The sequence below is a fragment of the Lampetra planeri genome, chromosome 3, assembly GCF_965212315.1.
Source record: "Lampetra planeri chromosome 3, kcLamPlan1.2.h2, whole genome shotgun sequence".
Taxonomy (NCBI): domain Eukaryota; kingdom Metazoa; phylum Chordata; class Hyperoartia; order Petromyzontiformes; family Petromyzontidae; genus Lampetra; species Lampetra planeri.
The window spans coordinates 20,396,243-20,414,693 of NC_136109.1; the positions used below are offsets into that span (position 1 = coordinate 20,396,243).

Here is an 18,451-nt window from a genome sequence, read left to right on the forward strand (position 1 = left end):
ATGTCACATTCATTAGCATACGTGCACGTGAAAAAATAAATCACCCACTATGTGCCTGATCACATCGCATCTCACCAGCCAAGTTTGAGCCTGGATGGTGCTTGGATAGGTGACCGTCATACATAACAGGCTGCGGAGCCATGTTGTTGGGCAGAATAGGGCAGTGTAGCAAATTCCGTTATTGTACACTGACCATTGTGGTCATGTATGGTCAATACATCACAATAAACCCCCGTGTGATATAAGAAGGCCCTAATACGGCAGTGGATTGATAAAGTGACTGCACATGTACATCTCCACGTCCACATGCAACGACATAGGTCCCCTGTATAGCCGGAAAAGACTGTTCAGGAAAGTGCTTTTAGCGAGCACATATGAAGGCCAGCATGGCACACGGAGGGGTGGGTGACCAGCACTTGTGGCAATGTTTAGACATTGCACTAGGTATTAATTTGAGGCTGAGTCAACCTAAGGGAGTCCCTGTACTTGTTCAGATAATCGTAACTGGTGTTGGTCGTGAGCGGGAATCGATGTATTGCTCCGCACATGTAATCACATGCACATATGCATTCATACATACGTACACACACATGGCCAAGTAGCTCATGGGAAAAAATACCGTGTCAGGGCATCCATCTGGCATTACCGCATCCTGGGTCTGATTTCAGGTGTCAGCTAACCTTGACTCCGCCGATTCCTTAAGTACATTCTATTACATTTGGCATTTCACCTAATTTAGCTTTTTCTGGCTCTAAGAGTTTAAACTTTTGGTTTGATTGACATGCAGCTGACACTCTCTGCAGGGTTTATAAAAAGTGTTGCCGTTAGTGGGGATAAAGAGGCTATTGAAGGGGGCTTGAGAAGTAGTTCTGTGACGTCATCTTCCGGGGGCCGTTCTCTGACACTGTTTGCTGTGAGAATTCCAAATGGAAACTTGTCTCATGACACGATGCTGGTAGCAGAATTAGAATCTGATCGGAGAGAAGAGACAAAAAAAACGCACACAAACACATCCACACAAAGATCGCCTGTTCAACCTCAAATAACTGCACTTGTTCCTACTTGCACATATACATACAATGAAGACAAATATTCCCCGTATAGCCTTAACAGGTTATTGGGGCAAATGCTGTTGGTGAGCAACTATGAAGGCCGGCACAGCACACGAGGGGGTGGGTGGCCAGCACCACGCCCGGCTGCCTTTGTCTCCCCAGTGGCGATGTTTTTACACACCGCACCAGGTACTCAATTGAGGCTGAGTCTACCTAGGGGAAGCCTAGAAACGGTTCAGATAATCGTTACCAATGTTTGCCGTGAGCGGGAATTGAACCCGGGTCGCTGGATTCCTAGCGCAGCATGCTGACCGCTACACCACTCCCCACATAAACATACAAACATGCAAGACTGCAGTGAAAACATGCTATTCATGAATACCTACCTATTAAGACTGGCATGGCACATGGTGTGGTTGTCATCATACCTGGTTCCCTCAGTGCTGATGTTTACCCACCTGTTATGTGCACTAATTTATGATGGAGTCAACCTCGTGGGGAGTTGGCCCAGCACAGGTGCATACACGACTTCCTGTCGACGGTTATCCCTGACTGGGAGTTGAACCCTAGTCGCTGGATTTCCAAGGCAGCCCACGATCCACTTGGGACACCACGCACAGATGGTGCACTGTGGTACTGTGAATGGCGGTCGTACGCTGTGGTCTGGCAGGTCTCTTTGACTCCGACTGTGAAGGGAGGCCCACTTGTCTTGCGTGTGTATGCGTGTGTGTGTGCGTGTGTGTTTGTCACGTAACACCACCATGGGGGGGGGACCTGATACCCCGAGTTCGATTCCCGCTCACGGCCACCAATACCAGTGATGATTATCTGAACCGGTCCTGGGCCTCCCCTAGGTCGACTCGGCCTCAAATGAGTACCTAGTGCGGTGTGTAAATATCGCCACTAGGGAGACAGGCGGCCGTGAGTGGTACTGGCCACCCACCCTCTCGTGTGCCATTCCGGCCTTCATAGGTGCTCGCTAACAGCACTTGCCCCAACAGTTTGTTGAGGCTATACGGGGGATCTTTGTCTTAGTCACGTAACGATTCACCTCCTTGTCCACTGACTCAATGTATTGGCACAGTTTTGGCTCGGGGTTTGATTCAAGAATACATTTCTGTTCGGTTTCACTTTACTGCATTATTTGTATTGCCTGTCTCTTCTGCACGGGCCTGTCTTGCCTGCACTCATTAGTTCGCATTGGCTTGTCTGGTGCCGTTGTTTCTGCTGTCTGTACCCTGTATATTGTCTGGTCTGTCCGTACTGACCTGTGTTTTGTGCTGTTCTCCTGTATACAGACTCATTAGTTCGATGTCTTTATTTCTGCTCGGGTCGGATTTGTCCGTCTTAAAAGTTTTGTTGCCTCATTCGGTTCCAACAATTCGCCTACAAACTATTTGTATTGATAAAAAAAAGTAATTGATTATCGTACACGATTAAACACGTGCATTATGAGCATAATAATAATAATTTACATTAATTCAACAATTGTTACTTGCCTGTGTTGTGGTAAGTCAGAGTGACTTTTACTATGAAGGGGGGCAGGTACGGTGCATATGCTCCCACAAGTAAATCGACTGTCTGCAGAATGAGTCTGCAGGCTCAGCAGTGTGGCTATCCTGGTTAAATAACAGGCTCCCATCAGTTCTTCACAGCTTGAGTAAACCCGGGCTGCCGATGCGATTTCAGGTTTTGGTACAGTGTGTTGGATGTGCGTTTACTCGGTACTAAAGTTTGGCCCGGTTTCAAATTTTAGGGTCTAAATTTAATCACGGAAACAGTTTTTTTCCCCCGGAACGAGCCAAGGGTGGGACGGCTTAGGGGAGGGTGTTGGTCAGTCACAACAAACCGAGGACTGTTTGCGAGCACCTATTAAGGCTAGCGAGCCCAGTTGTGTGTGTGCACGCGCTCGTGTCTGTGTATGTTTCAGTACATATCTGCGTGTGTTACTTGTATTTGTGTACACACGTGTATATACGTGTGTTTGGTATATACAGTGTGAATGTTTGTGTGCGTAGGGAGCAATTATGCATCGGCTTGTGCACAGTGCTATGAACCCTGAGAAGATTCCTGGCTAGGGACAACATTCGTGGCACACGGTTTTTGAACCTGTCCTGGACCTCCCATGAGGTGGACTCGGCCTTAGATGCATACCTGGTATGGTGTGTTAAACATCAGCACTGGGGAGACAAAGGTGGCCAGGCGCAGTGCTGCCCTCAACACCTCCTGTGTGTTGTGTTGCATTTGTTAGATGCATGCAAATACCACTTGCCCTTTATCGTCAATACAGGCACCAGCGACGCAACCATCACACTCATGTATGCAGTACATAGAATAGTAATTACACTCATTGAGATGCATGTACATATTCAGAGCCACTATAAACATGACCACAGTCATTACGAAACTCTTTTCCCTGTGAGAAAGACCCAGACTCGGGGCTCAAACCCAGGTCCTCAGTGGTGCTGACCAATGTGAACCTGAAAAGAGGGCGAGAGAAACTTAGTTCATGTTCATTATTATTTATTTTAACATTGTAATTCTTTCAACATAAATGTATTGATATTGTTGTTCAACAATATTTCCTCCCTTTCAGATTCTGGAGATTCAGACAGCCCAAAGAATGAAAATATGTCCCTGGCTGACACCGAAATTAAGACAGAAAACGGTGAGAAACGTTCAATTGATGGAAGTGTTGATGGAAAAGTCTGTGAGCTAACGGAGAAGGAACCATTCTACAATAAAGGGGGAATGTTCATTGTTTTTCTTAGGCAGGGATTTAAAAATATATATATATTCCAATAGATTAACTCTGACATGTGTTGGAAGTCCTGTTGTTTGCGCATTAACAAAAAATGGAGAGATCTGATAGATGTAGCGAAGTCTGGAAAGATTGATGGAAATCGAGAAACATCTGGAGAAATGAGCGAGTACATTGTGTAATCTGGAGGAAATATTGAGAATCCAGTGAAAATCTGTAGAAAAATCTGCGTTTAAATGAACAAAAGGCTAGGACAATACAAGAGAGATTTGGGGAAAAACAGGAAACAATGCAGACCTGGCTTGCAGGGCATCCCACGTTTCCATAGTTTAAAGAATCGCTTAGTAATAAAAAAATATTAATTATTCGGCAACCTTGGTATTCGTGCTGTTCTTGTAGTAGGGATATTCCCTAAGCCGCTGTTTAGCATAGTCTGCAGGAGTGTCACAGTAGAGGGCGATGTTGCTATGCGAAACTTCAGTTGAGTACTTTGTGAGCGATTTTTAAAAAAATGTTTGGGCAAATTTTAATCAGGACTGTGGCACACAATTGCCTACTCATTTCGAGTGACGTCAGTGGATCTTGTTAACATCTACTGTGAAGGAAACGGCTTGTATTCATGGTTTGTGCACCCACATTAATAACCAGGGCAGCCTGCCTGCTTCGAACTGCAGAACCTCTGCAACAAGCGGCGATGTCGGCAGCCATTTTCGGGCAACACATTTTTTTATCATGGTAGTCTAGTGACGTGTGATGTGAACGAATGCTTTTTTCTTCATTATTGCAAAGGTAGAACCTCAGCTAATGGTACAAATTCCACATTTCCATAGTGGGGGCCAGTTCCTCAATTAGAATAACCACTGATGATGGTAGTGATGATGGTGGTGATGCTGCTGCTGATGATTTTGATGCCAGTCATCAAGACGATGATGCTACTAATGCTGGGAATAACGATGATGCCTTTGCTATTGTTCATGACATTGCTGATTGTTAATGATGTTTATTATTCTCATAATCGTGTCATCTTTCCCCAAGGTATCTCTGGCTACCAGGAAAGTTTTGTGACCCTCGGAGTTTTTGGAATAAATGAACTCATACGAGTTTCCAGAGGTATTGAGACACTTGGCAACACATGGGGACACATGGGGGGCATAGATTCAAATATATTATGAACAAATTAACCTGATGATGACACATTTCCACATCATCTATTTCATCGTGAGATTTAAATCATCCCCAAATCCTGCCCATGTGTTGTGATTTGAATTTTGAAACACACACACTTGCAAATGTCTAGATAGTATACAGATTACACAGGTTACACAATCTGGCAAATAGTCTAATCTCTTTCTGTTTCTTAATTTGTCCATATAATTTATCTAACAATCTAACATGCGTTAATCACAGCTTAATATTTTGCCCTGAGAACCCGTTTCTGTCCGATGAGTTCATCATTGTTCACAGAGAATGCTGGCATGATTTTTAGAATCCTCATTGCGAACTCACTCCACGTCACGACGCTTTCAACCCCATGCCGATGCTTGCTCGCCTCCCCTTCTCCTCTGCACTCACAGCGCCTATCGTGAGCGGGCCGGGTGTGGCATTTGTATCCGAGACCGAAAACTCTGCTTATTTCTCCGCCATCGGGAGACTCGGTCACGGATCTGGGTCCGGTCCAATCTCACCCGGACTCGTCAGCGCCAGGTGAGAACGCTAACTTTTGCCTCTGTTATGTACATTATTCTTGAGGGTTTAAAAGTTTCGGTGTGGCCGCGTGGCTCGCGGTTATTAACGAGTGCTCCAGAGACGCTGAGCTAATGTTGGGGGAATATACATTCCCCCTCCAAATATTGATAAAATACTTGTGCGCCCAGTAACGAATATTTGTTCCCCCAAAGGAACATGTGTTCGGGGATATTGGTTCCCTTGCTGAATATTTGTACCCCCTTATTCCTTTGTAACAAAGGGACATGAAAGTGGCTGGGGTGACACCAATGGAGGCCTTCGACAGACAGAAGTGGAGGAGGGAGACCCGGGCAGCCGACCCCATAGCAACGTGGGAACAGTGGCCGTAAGAAGAAAATTCTTTCGTAACGGAGTAATCCCAGTCCTAACCCGGGGCATATATAAATATTCGGGGGAACCAATATTTGTTTTTACAACGCAGCACCTCTGAGATATTGGGTTTGAATCCGGGTTTTTTCACATTTTGCCGATACTGTCCCTCACTCGTGTAAAGTGCCTTGAGAGATGCAGCTTTGTTTAGTCGCTGTACAAATTTAAGTTGTTGTTGTTTGTGTCAGTAAGCGCCACAAGCCCGGGGACGGTCTGGATGAGCCCGGCTCGGAGGGGGGCGGAGGGTTTTATTCTCGACACGAGGACTCGGACTGGGGCAGCCACAACGCAGAGACCAGTAACAACAACTACTACTACAACAGCAACAACTACAGCTTCAACAACTACAATTACAGCTACAACTCCAACACCAAATCACTACTACACCGTTCACAACAACAGTCACAACGATAACAATCACAACAATGACAACAACAACTTCTACACTGTCAGCACATCACAATAACCATGACCGCATCATCTAAATTCATGATAACAACAACGACATTAACAACAACTACCACAAACACTACAACCACCACCACCACAATAACAACAACATCCACCCTCACAGCAACAGCAACTACTACAACAGCAATAACCATGACTACAACTACTCCAACCAGCAGTAGTTGTAGTCATAGTTATCCACATGTCTTGCATCATCCTTTGTGCCTCCCCATATTTACCCAAGTCTCTCTGTATCTCTCCTTATCTCCATGTCTCCCTGTGTCTCCTCATCGCTGTGTCTTCCCACGTCTTTCCTTATTCCTTGTGTATTTCTGCCTCTCCAATTTTCTTTCCTCATTCCTATTTCCCATGTATGTCCATCCTTGTCCCCGTCTTTTGCCGCACCTCCCTATGTCTCTCCTTATCCTTGTGTCTTTCCGTGTCTCCCCCACGCCCTCCTCAGGCTTACCAGGCCACCTGTCCCACGGGCCAGGTTTTCCTCCGCCCTCCATGCTGCAGCGTTCCTTCTTCCACCCAGCCCACCCCTGCATCCGTTACCCTGTGGATGCCATGTTGGGTGGTGGCAGTGACAACGCAGACCATGGCTCTTCCTCGCAGGTGTGGCACTCGCCCGGAGGGAGCAGTGCGCGATACATTGATGGCGAGTGGAATTTTAGGAGACACCTGGTGGGGGCGTGGTGGGGTTTGGGGGTGCAGGCGGGAATTACGAGACACTGAGGGAGGCCAGCAATTGAGACATTAAGGAGATTGGCAATTATGAGAGCCTGAGTGGGCTGGAATTACGAGACACGGAGGGAGGTGATTTTAACTGAGAGTGGTGCCAATTTTGAGCAACTGAAGGGGGCAGCGCATATGAGAAACTGAGAGGGCCAGGGCTTATCAGTCACTGAGCGGGGTTCGGGGGTTGCGGCTTTGGCTCGACTCTGTTTCACCAATGGTGCCGTTGCTTGCTCCTGCTGCCGTAGCCCAATGGCGGCGTAGGGAAGTCGGCTTCTGTGGCTGCCGCGGCAGCTGCAGCTTCTGCTGCAGCGGGAGCGTCTTTCCCGCCGGGGCTGCTCACGCAAGTCTCCAGCGTGACACGGCCAATCCCCCTGGTGATGTCGGCCGACAGGAAGCTGATGACGTCAGTGTCCGATGGCCGTGTGACGCCCGTTGCCACGCCAGGTACCCCACGAAGTTCACTACTCTCTCTGCCTTCTCTTTTTCGGTGTCTTCACCACACCAGGCTGTCCGGACCATTCTCTGCTGTGCTCCACTCTGTCTCTGGATGTGTTGTGCATCTGGTGATCTCACGAGCTGCGTCACTACATAGATTCCTCTTGGTCTTTTCTTCCCTTCACTTTCGCATCTATCACACTGCATGCGTGCTTGTGTTCATTCCTCCAACTCTCATCTCGCATCTTTTCCATTTCTCCTTGTGCCTTATGGACCAGCCATCTCTCTTCTATCTTCTCTCTGTCACTGCCCTCTTTATATATATCTTGACTGCACCAAATTCTGCACCATCCACCCCTCTGTATCTTTTTCCACTTGTTCTGTCTCTTGCCCACCTCACAAGGTCATGCTCAAGAAATCGTTACAACCTAGGCCATTGATGGCAACACACTTTGGAAACTGTTTTCCTCCTCACCACTATTTTCCATCTCTCAAGGGCTACCTCTATGTTCATTCCTCCCTATATTCTCCATTCAAATTACACAGGTTCTCCTATAACGTCCCATCTCTTTCCTCTACTCCCTCTCTCTGTGCACAAACACCGTTGTGTTTTTTTTTATGATCCCCTGTGCCTTGGAAATCGCCTGAGGTAAGGCGCATGTTTCTGGGCAGGAACGTTTTGAGTTTGGGGTGGTGGCATGTTGAATGATTATGAAAATTGATGAAAGCGAATGTGTTTTAAACAATATTTTATACCTGATTTAGCGCCGGTTGAAATGTCAGTGTCCTTTTATAGAAAGCAATGAGTGACCTTGATGAAGCTGTTGGTTCTCTGCATGGTCTCAATTATGTGCAATGCACGTGTCCCAAGTGATGTCCCGCACGCGCGATCTTGATATTGATCTCGGGTTGTGTTTGAAACAAAGCTACGCATCTACAATGCTTGAATCCTACCAGTTGCGCTCTATTGCTTAGAGACCTGGGCACTGCTCGGGTCCAACATCAAGCATCTTGAGGCTTTTCATATGTGCTGTCAGCAGCGCATTATTGGGTTCAGGTGGTCTGATTTTATCATATGTCTCTGTGACATCCTGCACTGATCTTCCCAACAGAGAGGACCTCATCTGACACCTGCCATCTGGGCCTATTTGAGCATGTATCTCGTCTTCAACCAGACATTCCGGCTTAGCTGCCCTGTAGTTGAGTGTCAAAATCAGATCTAGAACAAAACCCGACCTTATGTGGGTTCGCTCAAGGGGACGCCCACGCTCAACCTGGTGCTCACAGATCACCCTCTGATGCGGATCATGCCTATCCAGGAGGTCTGGCTAGGGGCGATGTTACGCATACATCTGAAGGAACAATCAAAACGACCCATTGATGTCTTAACGATTACTATAAACTGGGTTTGGAGCACGCGGAGGGGTCTGAGTATTTGGATGATGTGGTCTTGTTTACGACCACGGGTGAGAATTCTGGCAGCAAGATTGTGGATTATCTGGAGTTTGGAAGGAATGCGTAAGGTGAGCCAAAGAGAAGATCGTTACAGTCATTAAAACGAGTTCTTATAAAGGGTTTCAGCAGCATGTTGATGCGGGAGATGTTGTGCAGATGGAGATGGGAGATCTTGCAGAGATGACAGATGTGGGAGGATTGACAACTTCAAGGTTACGGATGCTCTTTGCAAGCATGCCATTAGTTGAGTAGGTTCTGACTGAGTATGGAGTATTTGCCAATGAGGATAACTTCAGATTTAGGAATATTTAACTAAAACGAGTTTGCACTAATCCAAGGCGACAATGGATCAAGGTCAGAGGTGAAATATGAGGGCAAAGGGGTCAATGGATGGGTATGGCTAACTAGCAGCAGCATTGAAACGGTGTCAACGTTACAGATGATATTGCTGAATGGAGGGTGATCGATTGAGAAGAGCATTGAGCCTTGTGGAATCCCATCGCCACAGGGGTTTCTGAGAGGAAGATGAGACTAAAGTATGGACACTGTAAGCAGTTTGAGAGGTAAAATCAGAACCAGAGGAGAAGTGTCAATTACCTACATAGTTGAGAAGGAATTCTGGGAGTGGATTGGTCAAATGGAGCATTGAGATCTAGGAGAACAAGGTGGGAGTATACACGGTCAGAAGAGAAAAATAGGTCCTTGGCCACACACAGCAGAGCATCCTCTATAGAATTCACTGTAATTTGCGTTTAGATGCAGCCCCATCAAAATGCAGGCACATCTCAATATTCTGTAAATAAGTAGGGCTATTTTATCACAGAAAACCATCAAGCATGTCAATATATCCATGTCTAGAACATTTTTTGTATTCGAGTGGTGAGTCAGGTAGAATGGCCTTTGAGGAAAGTAGATTGTACTGGCTCATGAAGACCATGGAAGGAATGTTGTTTAGAGAGGCAAGAGGCAGGGGAAGAAATGGCTCTTTTTTGATTCACAGAAAAAGGATGGTTTAAACCAGAAGGTAAATTTGCAGGTATGTTGGGGTCCTTTGTAGATTTGTTTCAGGACTGGAGGGATGACAGCAGTCTTGAGTGCTACTAGAAGAAATGGAAACATTAAAAAAGAAGAAATAGAAACATTTAAAAATAAATAGAAACATTTAAAAAGCTGTTAATGTAGGCAGCTGGTGTTGATAAGCAGTGATGGAAGAGTGTAGAGAGCAGAGGATTAAGGATGGAAGAATTTTATTTAGGCTGGAGAAAATGGTTATGGATGTCTTTTTGGGTTACTTCTGGGGGAAGTAGTGGAGATTATTTTTTAATCAACCTTTTCTGAGAAGTAGGAGGTAAGTGTTGGCACTTGGCACCTGATGGGGTAGTGGAGGAAGTTTGATTCGGGCGTTGCAGGTGGGAGTTTACAGTGCTGAAGAGGAATTTAGGGTTTCCAGTAGGGTGTGTGATCAGAGCAGAGTAGATGCCTGACGTTGACTTTGCCAAAGCTGGCTGATAAGATTTGTTGTGAGCCTTGCAGATCTGGTCATGAACTTCTGAACTGGGTTTTTGATTCGATTTCAGTCTTGAGGTTGTGATGGAAGGCAAAGTACAAGGGGTATAGGAAGTTCTAGAAGTATGAGTCTTTAGAGCGACAATATCGTTCACAGTGGTGGATATGGTAGTGTTATAATAAACAATGGCCGTGGGGGTTGGGGTCCATGAAACAGGTTTATGGGATGTTGGGAATATAGAAGTGAAGGAGAAATTAAATTCCGAACCTGAAAGGAAGTGGCCTGGATAGCACAAAAGAGAAGTCTACGAGGTTATGCCCACTAATAGCAGGCATGTGAGATGGTGGTGAGAGCGATTTAACTTAATTTTGCACATGACGGGGTTGAGTAAGTGGCTTTGAAACCAGTTAAGAGAGATCACTGCAATTCATGCGGAAATGGGAACTCGATGACAGGGAGTTTGATCGGTTGTGAACATGGATGTTGAAATAACGGCAATGGGCGGCGGGGAGGAGAAGACCCAAGGTCGAGGTGAGGTTTGAAACGTCGGCTGTGAAGTTTGCGTTTGACTTTGGTGGACAGATTACAAAGTTTGAGAATGGAGGGCAAGTAAAGAATGATTGTCAAATGAGGTGAATTTTTTAAAATTTTTATGGTAAAGAAACCGAAGTCCAATTCAGAGATGTTGGCAAGAGGAGTTGAGTGTGTTATATTCATAGAGGTGGTAGCCTGGGGCTACAGCTTCAAGGAGTGAGTAGAGTTCAGAGAACTTGCCTCAGTGAGATAGAGGATGTCAGTCGTGCTTTCCTGCAGATTGTGAATCAGAAGTGTCTTATAATCTTACGACCAGGCATTTAGTGAAACGGAGAGGAGCTGGCTTGGTGTCTGAGAGGACTACCATGTCAAATAAAAAAAATGTCCTCAAAATATTTGTCTATAACAACTGCCTTAAAAGGAAAATATTAAACAGGACTCATTTAGGAGAGTAGACCTTCTTGCTAGCATATGGATAGTGATAAGGTTAAATCTTGACTTAAAGCTTTCGTGACTGCAGGGATTCATATTCTTTGGGTCTTTCAGTAAAGTTACGTAGATAACCATCATCACCTAGCCAGTGAACTGGAACACGTACACCAAGCTCTCAAGATGAATGGATATTCAGACTACACTATCCGTAAAGCTATCACCCCAACCGTTGGGAAAGAATCATCTGAGGACTCAATCAAAACCAATCCCTTGCCATACATTGCAGGGGTCACCAAAAAGATTTCCAAAATCATGAACAAATACAAGATCCAGGTTCGATTTAACACAGTATATAAAATTTCGGATCTGATCCCATCTGTGAAGGATGTGATCCCTGACATGCAATACCCCGGCGTCTACAAACTAAGCTGTGTCTGTGGCAGTAGTTACATTGGAGAAACTAAGCGACATGTCTCGGACCGTGTTCGTGAACATAAGGCAGATCTGAAACACGGTAGGACCAATACCTCGGCCATGGCTGATCATTGTTTTAATGCGGTGGGCTCACACGAAATTGATTTCTCTAAGACGAAGGTACTTTGCAAACCCACTGGCTATCAACAAAGATTCGTTCATGAAGCCATCTATATATATAAAATCGCAAATCTGTCTGTCTGTGTGTGTGTCTGTGTGTCGCCGGACCATACGCAGTTTCATTGGACGGCGGTTGCCCCTGGCAATGGGTAGCGACGCATTCGCTGCCGGGTGGACGCCATTTTTAATTCCCGTTAAAAATATGCGCACGCATTTGTCGTTTAAACTCGATATACCCAGCGTTGCCCGGGGGGAAAATACATTTAAAATCTTATGAAAACTTTCAAACATTACATACCAATGAAAAAACAACTGTGTAATTACTTTTAAACCCGACGCGCCAAGAATCGATTCTCTGAATCGCGCAAAGGAATCCAAGGTTGTAGATTCCTTTACATTCGGACGATTCCCGTTTACTATAAGTTGCTTAAAGTCGATATAAACTGCTACGAACGGGAAATATCCGGCGTTGACCGGGGCAAAAATGTAATTAAAAACTCCTGAAAAAATAAAAAAACAATGAAAATGAAACTCTATCATTCAAAATGTAAACCCCCAACATGCCAGGAATCGATTCTTTGAATCGCACAAAGGACTAATCGAAGGTTGTAAATTACTTTAGGATCGCGCTTCCTGTTTAATATAAGTTGCTTATAGAGTTCATATAAACTGCTACGAATGGGAAATATCCGGCGTTGACTGGGGCAAAAATATAATGGTGAGGGCGGTTGTGAGTGGCGATTGTGAGTGGTGATTAGTGAGTGGTGAGGGGAGGTTGAGTGGTGACGGTGAGTGGTGAGTGGTGAGGGTGAGTGTTGAGGGTGAGTGGTGATTGGTGAGGGTGTGATTGGTGAGGATGAGTGGTGAGGGAGAGTGGTGAGGGAGAGTGGTGAGGGTGAATGGTGAGGGTGAGTGGTGAGTGGTGAGGGTGAGTGTTGAGGGTGAGTGGTGATTGGTGAGCGTGTCATTGGTGAGGATGAGTGGTGAGGGAGAGTGGTGAGGGTGAATGGTGAGGGTGAGTGGTGAGTGGTGAGGGTGAGTGGTGAGTGGTGATTGGTGAGGGTGTGATTGGTGAGGGAGAGTGGTGAGGGTGAATGGTGAGGGTGAGTGGTGAGGGTGAGTGTTGAGGGTGAGTGGTGAGCGCGTGTATGTGTACCTATGGACGGGGGGCGCGTGTGTGGGGCGAGCGGTAGTGTAGTGGTTAGTGCGCTGCGCTATGAACTCGGCGACCCGAGTTCGATTCCCACTTACTACCACCACCTGTGACGATCATTTGAACCGGTCCTGGGCCTCCCCTAGGTCGACTCAGCCTCAAACGAGTAACCGTGGTGTGAACATCGCCACTGGGGAGACAAAGACGGCCGGGCGTCGAGAATCCAAGTCCCGGGCGAAGCCGGGTAGTAAAGCTAGTCCATATATATAGACACAGACACCATTTCAACCGAGAAGATGGGTACAAACTTGACAATCATTGGAAGGACGTTATCAACTAGTTTGTCATAACTGGCTGTGATGTTTCCTTCCTGCCACCTTCAGATGTTAATTCTGTATTTTTTCCCCCGTGGCTTCAGCTCTCCTATTTCACATTAACAGGTTGAATTTATCGCGCCAACGTGGCCACCTACGGACGACGACCTCTGCGTCGCGGTGGCTTTGCGATCTTACATTAACATACTAATCTCTCACATTAAGATGGCCACCCGCGCACTTGTCGCGGATGCCGCTCTCCGATCTGACATTAACATGCTAATTTCTCACATTAACATCACTAGCCCCGCCCACTTCGTCTATGACCCGAGGATTCCACCCTATAAAACTGTCTGCATTCAGCAGCTTTCCTCTTTCCTCCTGATGACGATCGCTTATGTTGCGATCAAAAGGTAGTTTTTTGTTATTTTCTTTGAACCATCTACTTGACTTTACCGAAAGACCCAAAGAATAAGTGATAAGGTTGTTGAGGCACTGAGAGCAGTTATGGCATGAGCGCCGATGGGGATGCCTTGGTGTCGTGGTCAATGTGGAGTCTGGAGGCAGTAGGAATCTAGGCGTAGTTATGGGCACTCTTTGGGGGGGGTGGGGGCAAAGCAAATGGGGGTCGTGTGGGCAGTGGCATGTGGTGGGGTGGGAGTGTTGAGGGATGCAGGGCTGGTTGGCATGGTTGTGGCATAATAGTAGGGTGGTGTGTACTCCAAAAACAAAGAGAAATCCCCCTTATAGCCTTTAACAGGCTTTTGGGGAAAGTGCTGTGAGCGAGCACCGATGAAGGCCGGGACCGCACGCGAGGGGGTGGGTGGCCAACAGCTTGTCGCCTTTGTCTCCCCAGTGCTAATGTTTTTACACACCGCACCAAATCCTCATTTGAGGCGGAGTCGACTTATGGGAGGTCCCAGTACCAGTTCAGATATTCATCACTGGTATTGACCATGAGCCAGAAAAAAAAACATTTACAGAGCATTCACATAACATCTACACATTATACAAAGAGAGAAATGCCCACTATAGCTCATAGATCTAGACTAATTCCCCGTATAGTGTTTAATATCAATGTCTGAGGCTCGAATAGCCAGGTTAATGCTGTCTTAAAACCAAAGGCTTTCTTTGGGTTCGTGCTGTGTGTCATTGTGTTGCAGTTCTCACCATGAAACACGAGTTGTATCAGCAGTCCTCTGAGGAGTCGGCACAAGGATTTTCAAACTTCTGATAATTCAACTGCATTCAACTCCATTCAACTCCACTCCATTCCACTCAGCGAAACTTCAATTCAACTCAGCAGCGTTCAAATTCAACTCAAATTCAACATTTCCACTCGGCGCAATACAACTTGACTCCATTCAATTCCACGCATATAAACTCCATTACATTCAACAAAACCCAACTTGACTCAACGCCACTCAACACAGCTCAAACCAATCCACTCAGCTTCAAATATTTCAACTCAATGTCACTTGCACTTAATCTCAATCCCACTGTCAACTTAACATAATTCAACTCGACTGAACTCGAGTCACCTCAACTCGATTTCATTCAACTTCACTCAACTTCACTTCACTCCCACTCAACTCGCCTAATCTCAAATCCACTCACCTCCAGCAAAACTCAGTTCCACTCAACTCCAATTCCACTTCAGTCCTCTCCACTACACCCACGCAACTCCACTCAACGCAGATCCTCTCGACTCACTCATTTTTTCCAGTCCTCTAAAATCGAAATTATTCAACCCCTCCAAACTCTTAAACTAAATGAAACTCTTATTAACTCAATGTCCGTGTAACTTGACTCCAAAATACCTGCACTCCATTCATATCCACTCAACTGCGTTTGAAGAAACTCAACTCCATTCAATTCGACTACACTCCACTCAACTCCACTTCCACTCTCTTACACAGCAACTTACATGGTGGAGTGCAACTCAATTACACTTAATTTGTCTTAATTCCACTAAACCCGTTCAACTCGGTTTAACTTCGTTCATCTCCCAATTCAACTTTCCTCAACTTCAAGGCCTTGTTACTCAACTTCATTGAACGCATCTCGATTCCCTCCGGCCCCATTAAGTCTCCTGAAGCCAGTATTATAGCGTCGGTAAAAATACTCGGAAGCGTACATGAGTGTCAAGAGAGAGTACTGGCGCTCATTTTTAAGATCCAGTATTTTTTGGAAATTCTTGGAAGCCCCTGTGGGGCGAAGGAAGAAGCTGCCTTTCGTTTCTAAGACCCTGTGTTTGTAGAAATCGTCGTAAGCCCCGCCGAAACGGCTTTTTTAAAACTCGTAGGAGTAGCAGAACTTCCAAGTGTTTCTACCGGCCATTACAGAGTATGTGAATGTAATAAGACTGATGACGGTGTAGATGTTGATCATTGATGATGATCATCATCATGGTAGTGGTGGATGTGATAAGCAATGTTTATCAATTAAGATTTGTATTGATGACTTTATTAAATGATGGTGGATGTGATGATGATTGATATGATTGTGATGACTGTTGTGGGGGCGATGCTGATGATGATAATCATTACTTTATTATTAGTGTTATATAGTTTATATATATACACGCACTTGCAAGCTGTTATATAGATATATATAAAAAAATCCTGGACAGCTCATTATAACCGATCGTTTGCTCAAAAACAAATGTAACTGCTTCACATACATAAAAGTCCAGCTCTTGTTTTACCTGGAAATATTTAAAAAGTAATATGCATACATCATACAATATTATTACGAAAAAGAGAATGTGTATTTTTGTAATACGGTGATAAAATCTGAATGTTCATATCGGGGTTGGCAAAAAAAAGGCATTTGTGGTTTTAAGTTTTAAATTGTCAAAATATATACTGTATTATATTAAAAGTTATATATAACGTAACAAAATATATTTTAAAGGTTTTCTTGTGATAAGATTGTGTTTTAAAGGAAGACACAACCGAAAAGATCAGCTTTTTTTTCTCGCAACACGCCTAAGATACCTTAGTTCTGTGCAGTTCTGTCCCAACACGAGTCTGAATCTTCGTTTCGGGGGGGGGGGGGGGTGAAAATTTATAGATGAATGTCTTTCGTCAGTGCCGTTATAGCGCGCTCTCGTGGCCTCATTGCCGTGTGAACACCGTACATTTGAACGAGACTGTCATGACACCCGACGCATGCTGGGGAGCCAGTGATACATCTGTTGTGATGCCGTGAAGCATGCTGGAAGCTGGCCATGTTAAGTCAATGAACGTTGGCTCGTGCTGGGGAATTTGAACAGAAATGTCTGTTGCTGGGCCGATTCGACAGGGTTTTCTTTGAGAAGGAATTTGGCAGTTTTATATTTACAGCAGTGGATAGAAGCTGTCACACTGCCACGTGTCAACGTTTTTGTAACAAAATGCACTTTTTTTTGTTGCGTCTTCCTTTAAGATATAAAGAAACCCCGTCGACTTGATGGGTTTTTATTTTCTATATTTGAACTTAAAGTTGCGGTCACTAAGCTTACGATTAATTGAGTTTGAACATGGAATTCAGTTAATGGATTTAGATTTACTGTTCAATTTGATTAATTTTAAGAGCATTTGGGTCACTTAGGTATGTTCATTATTAATACATAATTATTTAAATCGATTTAAAATAAATCAATTCACAATCACATTGATTTTTAAACAGACAACCTTGGTAATGTTGCCGTCCTTTTCATTAAACAAAACAAAGAAATACTTTGCATTTTCACTAACCAGACATATACACCTGAAAAAAAATCCTCCATGGGATGACTACAAGGAAGAACTTTACTTGCTGTCTTTTTTTTTTTAGGTGGCTGGGTGGCTCAGGGTCATAATGGCCATGTCAGAGATGCTGAGCTGGAACTGCTGAGGCCCTGGGTTCGAGACCTGGGTCTGAGTCTCTCTCATCAACCCTCTACACTTGGGAACCTGGTTTAATAGAGGTAGACTGAAGCTCACATTTTAATTCCAGGATCTCAGTGTTTTTGACAGCCATTATGAACCCGATTCCACTGATATTAAGCCCCTGATATTGACGCGCAGACCTTTAATTCGGGATCGTCAGTGCTGGCTTAGTATCTCTGATGTATCGCTGTAAGAACATTTTTGTTGGTAATCAACAGTCGATTGTGGATTTGGGTTGTTGCTAAATTTATATTTTAAACCTGGTTGAAAATTTGTAACCAAGTTTAAAACAACAATTCTTCAATAAACTAGGCTTTTAACTGCGCTCCGTTACTGGTTTTTGCAATCGTATAAGGAAATGCAGTGAACGTAACTCCAAGAATATGTTGAACTACATGAGCATTTTTTTCAACATCGCTGACATTTATTATTGGTAAATTGTCGATTTTTAAAACTCATAAAAAGACTTTTCAGCTTTTTGTATTTTAAGCATTATAAATGTGCAAAGGGTTTCAACTTTCTTGTTCATGTACCTTGGTTTTAACAACAATAAAACATTTATGAAATGAGTTTTACACGCGTGCTCCAGCAGCTTAATTGTTTCAGAGTGCCAGACTAAGGCTCCTTTTAGGGTTCACTGGCCTAAGGAATTAAGATCACAATCGGCACAAGTTTTATTTTAGTTCAATGGCACCCTTAGGTTTTGGTCTTAATGTGCAGTGTTCATGGAGCCAGACTAATGCTTCCTTGGAGTTGTGTGTTCAGACTCAGGCCCCTTCAATTTGCATTTGTAATTGACTAGGCTCAATGCCAGTCTAAGGCCATTTTATAGTTCAGTGGTAATATAAAAGGCTGATCGGGCAGGACAAAAGTTCCATGAAAGTTCTGCATTTAGCTTATGTTTTCCACGTGACCTTAAGACAGGAAGTGAAAATGTTGATAAAAAGTAACGACTCAAATAAACGATATGTAAGAAACTAATGAAAAAAGAGGG

At 44.6% G+C, this 18,451-nt stretch overlaps 1 protein-coding gene across 5 annotated transcripts in view; it reads left to right on the forward strand.

The window, feature by feature from the left end:
* Positions 1 to 18,026, forward strand: part of LOC144740593 (nuclear factor 1 X-type-like) — a 39,244-nt gene extending 21,218 nt beyond the window's left edge. For 3 of the 5 annotated variants that reach the window (XM_078623414.1, XM_078623413.1, XM_078623415.1), the window contains 8 exons: positions 3,649 to 3,720; positions 4,849 to 4,923; positions 5,388 to 5,517; positions 5,780 to 5,884; positions 6,117 to 6,226; positions 6,842 to 6,996; positions 7,365 to 7,563; positions 17,363 to 18,026. In XM_078623414.1, the coding sequence (XP_078479540.1) occupies positions 3,649 to 3,720; positions 4,849 to 4,923; positions 5,388 to 5,517; positions 5,780 to 5,884; positions 6,117 to 6,226; positions 6,842 to 6,996; positions 7,365 to 7,563; positions 17,363 to 17,490 (974 nt within the window). In that variant the 3' untranslated portion in view covers positions 17,491 to 18,026. Of the gene's footprint in view, positions 1 to 3,648; positions 3,721 to 4,848; positions 4,924 to 5,387; positions 5,518 to 5,779; positions 5,885 to 6,116; positions 6,227 to 6,841; positions 6,997 to 7,364; positions 7,564 to 14,706 lie in introns of all 5 variants that reach the window. The other 2 variants (XM_078623418.1, XM_078623424.1) reach the window with 2 other exon arrangements.
* Positions 18,027 to 18,451: the final 425 nt, after the last annotated feature.